We start from the raw sequence: 10,496 nt of genomic DNA on the forward strand, positions 1-10,496 counted from the left end.
AAACAGAATCAGAAACCTTAACCTATGGAAGGTCAAGACTTGTTGCTGGGTCTCACCTGTGCTCTGGGAGAGTGGAGGTGATTTATGGGAACACATGGGGCACAGTGTGTGATGCTGTCTTTGACCAGCAGGATGCAGAGGTTGTGTGTAGAGAGCTGGACTGTGGGGCTCCTGTACAGGTGCTGGGAGCAGCTGCTTTTGGTAAAGGGAAAGGCGGTGTTTGGTCAGAGGAGATTCAGTGCAGAGGAAGTGAATCTCAGATACACGTCTGTTCACGATCATCTTCACAGATGCACAGCTGTTCACATGACAATGATGTGGGAGTGATCTGTTCTGGTTGAGTATTAACATTTGGCAGCTCTTTAGATGAATTGCATACATATGTAATACACTGCTGTTGTTTTGTTCAATTATCTTAACTCTAGTTTCATACTGTTTAAAAGAGCTGTCAGTTGTTTGTCCAGGTTACACAGATCTCAGGCTGGTAAACAGTTCAGACTCTTGTTCTGGAAGAGTGGAGCTTCAGTTCCTCAAAGAGTGGGGCACAGTGTGTGATGCATGCTGGGATATGAGAGCTGCCAGTGTCCTCTGTAGACAGCTGAATTGTGGGATTGCTGTGTCTGTTGTGGGATCAGACTGGTTTGGAGAGGGAAGTGATGAAATCTGGGCTGATGTGTTTGATTGTGACGGAAATGAAACAAAACTCTCAGAATGTTCCATCTCTTCATGGAGTCGAGCTGAATGTTCTCATAGACGAGATGTTGGAGTCATCTGCTCTGGTGAGCACATTCACACCACACTGAAGTCATGGGTTTCAGAATAAAACTACACATTTGAACAAATGTGGTATATTTTAGATAAATATTGAATGACAAATAAATACTCTCCAGGCAGTAAAGCTCATCAGGGGAACTGCAGCTCTTCACAAACTCTCAACTGCAGCTCCACACAACACCTGTCAGTAAAAAACTTTGGTGAGAAAATCAACATCTGGGCAGATTCTTTAGTTAGTAGTGATCAAAAATATGTATGTACAGTCACTGTTTTTCTGTCTCTGAATATCAGGTCGCAGGTCCATCAGGCTGGTGGGTTCTGGGGGAGACTGTGCAGGGAGGCTGGAGGTTTTTCACAGCGGCTCATGGGGGACAGTGTGTGATGACTCCTGGGATATTAAAGATGCTCATGTGGTGTGCAGACAGCTGCAGTGTGGAGTGGCCCTCAGTAACCAGCAGGTACCAGCCTGGTTTGGTCCTGGTTCTGGACCCATATGGCTGGATGAGGTGGAGTGTGAGGGGAATGAGACGTCCCTGTGGAGCTGCTCTTCTCCAGGCTGGGGAAAACATGACTGTCAACACAAGGAGGACGTAGGAGTTGTGTGCTCAGGTAAACAATAATGTAAATAATTATTTTATTTAAACTTTAAAAGTTTTCTAAACTACTCACTCGTCCACACCGGAACATAACACTACTGAATCTACAGCACAAAACACGCAGCGTGACCAATCTAACCCGATTCCCAAACTAAACTCTAATCAGTCAGTTCTTTTTAGTGAATCACAGACATACAGCTTACAGCTAACTTTGAGATTTAAATCAGTGTAGTTACAGACTGGATGTTCATATGACAAAGTGCAGCTAAAGATATGCATTTTGCATTTGGTCAGTATTAGTATTTTATATATATTAATGAATTAAGTATTTTTGTTTGTTTGTTCAGTGTTGTTTTTTATATAAAAATTAATGGAACTATTAATGAACTGTAATCGTTAGGATTAATCAGAATCATTGAAGCCTGTATAATTCAAATCCCTAATTAAAACACTGTCATTCCGTGAGAGTTGAGGTTGATTCTCATTCTTTTCCATCTAGAGTTTAAAGAGATCAGGTTAACTGAGGGCTGTGAAGGGAATGTGGAGGTTTTCTACAATGGATAGCACTGAGGGCTGATGGGAATTCAGTCTTTGGTGCTGGTGAAGGTGTTGTGTGGCTGAACAGAGTCGAGTGCAGAGGGAATGAGATTCACCTGTGGGACTGTCCTCTCTCCCTGAATAACCACACTGACTGCTCACGCAAAGAGCACGCTGGACTCTGAGGAATATTATTCATTTGATCATTTTAGAGTGAATAATGTTTGTGTATTTAAATCAGTCATGATTTTTAATGTGTTTTGACAGATTTGCCAGATGTGTCAGTGTCCGCTACTCCTGCCACAACATCATCAGCTTCTCCTCCAGTTTCTCCTTCAGTGCGCTCAACATCAGTCACTCCTCCACAAACTCCTCCAGCAGCGTCTCTCTCCGTCCCCCCAGTGCTTGTGATTGTTCTGGGAGTTGTGCTCTTACTGCTCTTAGTGCCACTGCTTATACTGATTCAGCAGAACAGAGTGATGAGGAGAGGTAGGAGAGATCCAGAGACTGTCATATTGTGTCTTATTCAGTGTGTGATCAGTCATGTGTTGTGAACTGACAGCAGGTTTGTCTGTCTACACTCACAGCTCTCTCTAAGAGGAGACACAGGACGACGACTGAGGCCGTTTATGAGGAGATTCAGCACAGACACAATCACTTCACTCAGAGGGGTGAGACATGAGCCATCAATATCATTTAATAGCATTAATAAGAGTCTGTCAGACAGTTGATGTTCATCTATTATTAGTCCTGTTAAACCTCCTGCTTCAAACCACAGAATTCCTGACAGAAAACCACAGAGCTGCAGGTGCATGTTTATATGTGTGTGTGTGTGTGTGAGTGTCTCTTCCTGTGAGTATTTTTAGATTGTCATAAGGAGGTGTTCATATGTTACACTAAGTGTTAGGTGCAGGTGTGTGTGTGTGTGTATTTCTGGATGGCAGTGAGGAATGGGTTCATGTGAGGATACTTGTGTGTTTACTAACAGGTTAAAAAAAAGGGGGATTTCTGCCTATAATGCTTTTAAAATGTGAATAATTAATATTTGTGCTGTGTTGTCTTCTTTATGATCCAAAGGTAATGAGGATTCAGTCTGTTTGTAATGATGAACATGTTTCTGTTCTGCTCTTCTTTAACAGGGAGTCTCATCTCTGAAGAACTGCATTCTGGGTATGAAGATGCTGATGACCTTCTCTCAGGTTAGAGAGATGAAGCACACATTCACTCCGCATCACACTCAAATCCTTTTTTAAAAATTCGCTTAAATAAATAAGTGAAGTGAACCAATTCTATTTCATATTTGATTAATGACCCAATACTATTCAAATACTGCTGCTCAATTATATATTAACAGTTTTCTCTCCTTTTTCAGCAAAAGAGTTCAAGACCGCATATTATGATGATGTCACCAATGACAGTAGCCTAAAAGGTCAGTGACTTTTTTAATTGATCACATGATTCATTACCAAATGATTAATAAATTCATGATCTGCCACAAGAAGATATTTTGGCTTTTGTATCCAAACATATTGTGTGTTGATGCAGAAGAGATGCTGAAGGAAATCACACCGGGATACTATGATGACGTCATCACTGATGGACTGAAACCAGATCGTGAGACAGGTGTCCCTCTCTTACTCTACAACAGCATATAATACACTTTTAAATTAAAATGTTACAGTATGTTTAAGATAGATATTTAAAATTTGTTCTGAATGTAATGAATGTGTGTCTGTGATTAATGTGTGAATTTGTAGAAGACACACCTGAGAGCTATGATGATGTCATGACGAGCGGACAGAACTCTGATATCAAAAAAGGTGTTTTACTTTTTTATCAATTAAAATATATAATATTTAAAATCCAGATTGTTACAGATAATATTTTAAATTACTGTCTTTAATGGGTTTATTGGCTCATATTTAATTTTGAGTCATATTTTTATGTGCAATGGACACACCAGAGAATTATGATGATGTCATCATTAATCGACGGATCTCTCAAGGGGTAACAGGTGAGTTGCACAGAACTACTTTTTTTTATCAGCCTTTCCATGTTTACATGAGTATCAGACATTCGTTCTGTGTAATCGAGTCACTTAGGGGGGAAAAGTATCCTTCAAATGAAATAAAGTGTTTTATAAACTGATATGAGATGTTTTTATGTCATTCTTGATCAGAGAGAGTTCAGGAGGAGTATGATGATGTGATGAGTGTCAGTGAAGATGTAAGAAACCTGTTGGGTAAGTTACTGTAACCCTTTTTTTCTCATTATATTAATATCTTTATTTCTATTTTAATATTTTTTAGTAAAATAAAAATATAAAAAATTTTAGGCTTAAAATAATTATCCAATTACAGCATTTGACATGATTTAAGATTTTGTTTTTTAATAACAGATTACGATGATGTGGAGGAAGAGGTAAACAAAGAATCTGTCTCAATGATCACACCCACTGCCTCAGTTCAACAAATTTGAACCAATTTTGAGTGATATTGTTATTAATATGTCAAATCTCAGGTTTTTATATATTTCCCCATTTATTTGTATTAAAACTGTTATGCCTTTATGAAATTGTTGTATTGTTTTTTGGCCTTGTTATAGCAATAAAAAAGAAGACAAATTTTTGTGTGTATTTCAATAAGACATTATACAAACCCTTAAGTCAAATGTATGATCTTACCTTATAAAGCACAACCACAGTGATAGTTGAAGACATCCTAAATATAAGCCCAAATGACCATCAGTGATTCAACAGCCCTCAGCTTCCTCGCAGCAAGTAGGCTACTGGAGTTTTGTGAGTGGATAATGCTGAAAAAATATTTGCATTTATCTTGGATGCATTAAGTAACTTTCCAAACTTTTCACCAAAAAAAAAAAAAAACTAACTTTTTTTATCTTATATGATCAGGTGTGTTTTTAGCCAATAAATAAATATGCATATTGCCTGTCTGTTGGGCATTTCTTTTATACAGTATGCATCATTTATCAGGCTGTAGAAGTGTTGAGTTATATATGGTATAATGTAATGTAAGGCATGTAATAATATAACTGTAATAATATAACAATATAATTGTCACGGTACTGTGCCGGAGGGATTGACAGAGACGAAGATCAAGGAAAGTCTTTAATTTAATTCACATAAAGGGTAATCCACACAAGGAACGGCTGGAGACATACGTACATGATGTTTAAGACCCGACAAACACTAACTGAGCAGACAGGAACTTAAATACACAGGTAAACAAGGACAATAGACAAGACACACCTGAACCAAATGACATAATCAACAGGAGACAGAAACTAGGTCACACTGAGCACATGGGGAAAGAAAACTCAACAAGACGTCCATGGGTGTGACAATAATATAACAATATATCATGACTTAACAATGCTTAACAACAGAATATTAGAACCCCAGTGCAGCTCATGTCATCCATCAATATAACACAAGCACAGTTCTTTGGATGGAAACATAGCTACTGCTAAAGTGTATTTAGGCTAAAACATTCTATCACTCTGTGTATTACAATATATTATAGCAGAAGACAAAAAGTAAAATGAATGTGCTGTGAAATGAGCTCTACATAAAATAAATTAAATTTGTAGCTGTGAAAAATAAATGAACATTAGAATTTTTTCTGTCAGAAAAAGTTCACCAGTGAGTCAGCTCCTTCATGTGGTGACACAAGGACTAGACTCTTGTCTGTTCCTCTTTACAATAAGAAGTGTTTTTCTGCCATTTGCTGGATGAATTACACATTACAGTGTTAAACACACATCTACAGCTACAAATTTATTTGATATAATGGCATATTAATATCTTTGGAACAAAAGCCAATATTTATTTACAAATATTATCTGAATAGTTGTACACAATCAGTCCAGTTCATTTTATAATGTATTGACATACTGTTTGTTGTGCTCTTGTTAGAACATCAGGGCAGTGTTGTTAAAATGCACTTACAATTATGTACAGTTGTCCCAAACAATAAGTTTAAAATTTTATGTTTATTATAAATTATATATTTATAGTAAATATCAACTATTTGTGTGTGAAATAATGTTTCAGTAAGTGAGCAGTCAGTCATCAGTGCTTGTATCTGCTGTGCTCAGGTTCAGGTTTGATGCTGAATATAAGCTGCAGTGTTTCTGTATCAATCTACTTTAAGTTTAGTGTGACTTTATCTCCACACTGACTTATGACTGACACGAGTCTGTCCTCAGTGAAGTGTCTCTTCACGCTGGAGGAGGAGCCCCGCTCATCAGCGCTGACACTTTATTGATATATATGGAGAAAATAAAAATGCTGCTTTCTGATTTGTCACTGATTGTGTTTGATGATTTCCTCTGTTGTGTCTAATAAGGTAACAGTGAGTGTTATTGGCAGCTGTGAGTCTCTCTCTCTCTCTTTAGGGGGCTGACAGGAGCCAGTTTCTTCAGTGTGTTTGAGGAGCAGACGAGAAACTTGTGCTGTGTTCTGAGTTGATGAAATAGTGGGTTCTGAGCAGAGAGATAATGGGTAATAATCAAGGTAATCTATTCTAATTTAAATTATAAATTGCTCAAAATAATTTGCATATGATTCTGCATTTACTTCATACTATGTTTGGTATATTTACTACATACCCTCTCTCAAATGTGTAGAAAGTATGAGAGTGATGTTGGTGAATGGCAGCAATCCCTGTGCTGGTAGAGTGGAGGTTCATCAAAATGGTCAGTGGGGAACAGTGTGTGATTGGGGTTGGGATATTGCTGATGCTGCAGTAGTTTGTAGAGAACTGGGTTGTGGGACGGCTGTAACAGCAACATTTAATGCTTACTTTGGAGCTGGATCTGGATCAGTTTCAATGGCCTTTGTAAACTGTAGTGGATCAGAGACTGCACTGAAACACTGCAGTTCAGAGAACGTGATTGCATGGTATTGTAATCATAGTGAAGATGCTGGTGTCGTCTGTTCAGGTAAGCTTCTCCAAACCTCAGCCTGTTACTATATCACTTTCTTTTAATTCTCACTCAAGCAATAACATACTTCTAAATACTGATGTGGAAAAACTTGCATCAGTATCAATCTTATGAAAAATTAATCTGTTTAATTGTTCTGTTCATAATAAAATATTCATCCTCGTTTCTTATTTTTGTATAATATTATGGAGAGAATCATCATTATACAGTGTATATCATGTCTTTATATTACCGTATTCAGACAGTCTGATTTGACAGACTTACATTGTTTATTTAGTGAATACTGTAAGTGTATATAAATCACATGTGGAAGTTAATGATAGAAATACTGCAGATTAAGTGAAATAATATAATACAAAATGTCAATATTTAATGACATTTTTCTCTGCTCCAGATAAGTGGATATGTTTAAAGAATTATCTGTCTTTATAATTAATAAAATATAATATAAATTAACATTAATTAATTTACTCTAGCACAGTAGATATCAGTAAAATAATGCAGCAATAAACTAAAGAAAGGATCAATATGTGGGTAAATCTAAATGTAAATCTGCCTTAACCCTTTGACGTGTACGATTACACTGGAGTGAACGTTCAGTTTTGCCAACTAATTTGCAGGGGAAGTTGCTAAAGGAAGGTCTACTTGTTGCTAAAAGTTGCTAAATGGGGTTGTGATGTCAACAAATTTTAAAAACAACCTTGAATTATTGAACACTTACACATTTTTGAACGATTACAATTTAAGTTTTTTTTATTAGCTAGTAAAATAGTAAAACTACACATTCTGAACATTTTCAGTATTGATTTATCACATTTTTTTTTTACCTGCATTTTAAATTATGCATAATATTTTATGTTTTCGGGTTACAACGGTTAATGGATAATGTCCTGGAAAATTACTAGTACCTTTTCCATTTTTCTAGATATTTTTCTTACAGTGTACTAATTACAGTGATCAACAATCATTAACAAGGTGTATCATAAATGAACAATTATTCAAATTTTAAATTATTCAATTATTATTATTGTTACTATTAAATTGAACAATTGCAAATAGCAGCTAACTTAATTCACGTGATGTGTGTACTGATAGGCATCTTTGGTTTCCTCTTTTTGTGTAATTTAGAGGGAATGTGTGCCTTTTTATCGTTTGAGTCACTTATCAAAATTTGCTAAAAGCTGCCAAATACATTTTAAAAATAGCTAAATTTGTAGCTAGTTGCTTTTTCCAGAAAACGTTACTTGGGTAGTTTGAAAAGTTTTAAACGTGTGAAGGGGTGAAAAAAAGAATTACATGTTCAAACAAGCCCGGAATGTGCGTGCATTGAGAGACACGTTCGAATTTGTCATCTTAATACAGTAAAACTGTGCGTCTTTACATGTATTAAACTGACACCTTAACACAACCAGAATGAGTGTGTCTACAAGATGGTCCTCACTGCAGAACACAAGATCCAGGGGGCGAGGCTGGATCCAGATCCAACTCCTTTCACCGTACATATCCCTAAACCTATGCTGCAGCAAAGTTAGATTGTACAGAGGGCTCATCTGATTCCGTGGTCTTGTCCCGATGGCCTTCTAGGAGACAGTATTCACTGGGGATCCGTCTCTGGGGCTCATCTAGTTGTCCCGGTCTCCACTGAAATTCAGGGCTGTAGAGGTCGTCTCTAGGTGCTGATCTACCATCTGGGCTGGATATGGACTGGATCTGGTGGCTACGGTGACCTTGGAATAAGAAAGAAACAAACTAATATGTGACCCTGGACCACAAAACCAGTCATAAGGGTCAGTTTTTCGAAATTGAGATTAGGCTACATCATCTGAAAGCTGAATCAATAAGCTTTTCATTGATGTATGGTTTGTTAGGATATGACAATATCTGGCCGAGATACAACTATTTGAAAATCTGGAATCTGAGGGTGCAAAAAAATCTAAATACTGAGAAAATTGCCTTTAAAGATGTCCAAATGAAGTTCTTAGCAATGCATATTACTAATCAAAAAGCTTGGATCTTTACTTAATATCCTGATGATTTTTGGCATAAAAGAAAAACCTATAATTTTGACCTATAAAATGTATTGTTGCCTATTGCTACAAATATACCTGTGCTACTTATGACTGGTTTTGTACTCCAGGGTCACATATTAGCGTAGATGCCGTTCTTCTTAAGATGTAACGAGTACATCATGTGTTATTGGAAGTGTTCCCAGTTCCAGTTGACCTAATTAATGCAGCCTAAAAATCCTTTAACGGATTTGAGTAATAGAAATGTGTGTGTTATGTGTAAGCCAGGTAAAAGAGATGTGCTAAACCATTCAGGGCTTTATAGGTAATTAGCAGGATTAAAAAATGTATACGATGTTTAATAGGGAGCCAGTGCAGTGTTGACAGAACCGGGCTAATATGGTCATACTTCCTGGTTCTAGTAAGAACTCTAGCTGCTGCATTTTGGACCAGCTGGAGTTTGTTTATTAAGCGTGCAGAACAGCCACCCAATAAAGCATTACAATAATCTAACCTTAAGGTCATGAACGAATGAATGAACGTTTCTGCATTTGACATTGAGAGTATAGGTCGCAATTTAGATATATTTTTGAGAAGGAAAAATGCAGTTTTACAAATGCTAGAAACGTGGCATTTCGAAGGAAAGATTGCTATCAAATAGCACACCTAAGTTCCTAACAGAGCAGCCATCAAGTGTTAGACAGTGTTCTAGGTTATTACATGTGGAGGTTTTAGGTCCGATGATTAACTGCGATTAATTTAGAAGTAAGAAATTACTCGTCATCCAGTTTTTTAAATCGACTATGCATTCAATTAGTTTTTCAAATTGGTATGTTTCGCCTGGCTGCGAAGAAATATAGAGCTGAGTGTCATCAGCATAACAGTCAAAGCTAACACTGTGTTTCCTGATGATATCTCCCAAGAGTAACATGTAAAGCGTGAAAAGCAACGGTCCTAATACTGAGCCTTAAGGTACTCCGTACTGCACTTGTGATCAATGTGATCCCTAAACCTACCCATCTCCACCCCCTGGATGTGGATGTAACCTTGCCCCCTGGATCTTGTGTGTTTCAGTGAGGGGCTACTGGTGTCTACCATAGACTGTAGGTGTCTACACATACAAAAGGAACACATTAAAAATTGCAGCATTAACATAGACAAACAGTGCATGTTAACGCAGTCAAATTTTGCACATTCTGTTTAAAGACTTTTGGCCCCATTCATTTTACGTACTACTCAAGTTCAAAAAACAGCATTCACATTATCCAGATTAACTGAACTCTGACGTGGGAGTGATATGTTGAGTATAAACTCATCTCTTTAGATACATTACATTACATAATATACTACTGTTGAATTTGTCAATTATCGTGACTCTCATTTTATAAATTGTCAATTGTTTTCCAGATTACACTAATCTCAGACTGGTAAATGGCTCAAATTCCTGTTCTGGTCGAGTTGAACGTCAGTACTTCAATAAATGGGGCACAGTGTGTGATGCATGCTGGGATATGAGAGCTGCCAGTGTCCTCTGTAGACAGCTGAATTGTGGGATTGCTGTGTCTGTTGTGGGATCAGACAGGTTTGGAGAGGGAAGTGGTGAAATCTGGGCTGATGA

The 10,496-nt window shown here is 37.2% G+C and overlaps 1 protein-coding gene across 1 annotated transcript in view; it reads left to right on the forward strand.

Moving 5' to 3' along the window:
• The window catches only part of LOC107758319 (scavenger receptor cysteine-rich type 1 protein M130-like), a 5,659-nt gene extending 1,274 nt beyond the window's left edge, over window positions 1-4,385 (forward strand). The window contains exons 2-16 of the mRNA XM_016576035.1: window positions 180-336; window positions 465-779; window positions 891-974; window positions 1,066-1,383; window positions 1,870-1,916; window positions 2,003-2,063; window positions 2,175-2,396; window positions 2,495-2,578; window positions 3,047-3,106; window positions 3,280-3,336; window positions 3,453-3,530; window positions 3,665-3,727; window positions 3,859-3,921; window positions 4,087-4,149; window positions 4,306-4,385. Coding sequence (XP_016431521.1) covers window positions 180-336; window positions 465-779; window positions 891-974; window positions 1,066-1,383; window positions 1,870-1,916; window positions 2,003-2,063; window positions 2,175-2,396; window positions 2,495-2,578; window positions 3,047-3,106; window positions 3,280-3,336; window positions 3,453-3,530; window positions 3,665-3,727; window positions 3,859-3,921; window positions 4,087-4,149; window positions 4,306-4,385 — 1,752 coding nt within the window. The remainder of the gene's footprint in view (window positions 1-179; window positions 337-464; window positions 780-890; window positions 975-1,065; window positions 1,384-1,869; window positions 1,917-2,002; window positions 2,064-2,174; window positions 2,397-2,494; window positions 2,579-3,046; window positions 3,107-3,279; window positions 3,337-3,452; window positions 3,531-3,664; window positions 3,728-3,858; window positions 3,922-4,086; window positions 4,150-4,305) is intronic.
• Window positions 4,386-10,496: the final 6,111 nt, after the last annotated feature.

Source organism: Sinocyclocheilus rhinocerous, unplaced genomic scaffold, assembly GCF_001515625.1.
Source record: "Sinocyclocheilus rhinocerous isolate Xijiao unplaced genomic scaffold, SAMN03320098_v1.1 scaffold6346, whole genome shotgun sequence".
NCBI lineage: Eukaryota > Metazoa > Chordata > Actinopteri > Cypriniformes > Cyprinidae > Sinocyclocheilus > Sinocyclocheilus rhinocerous.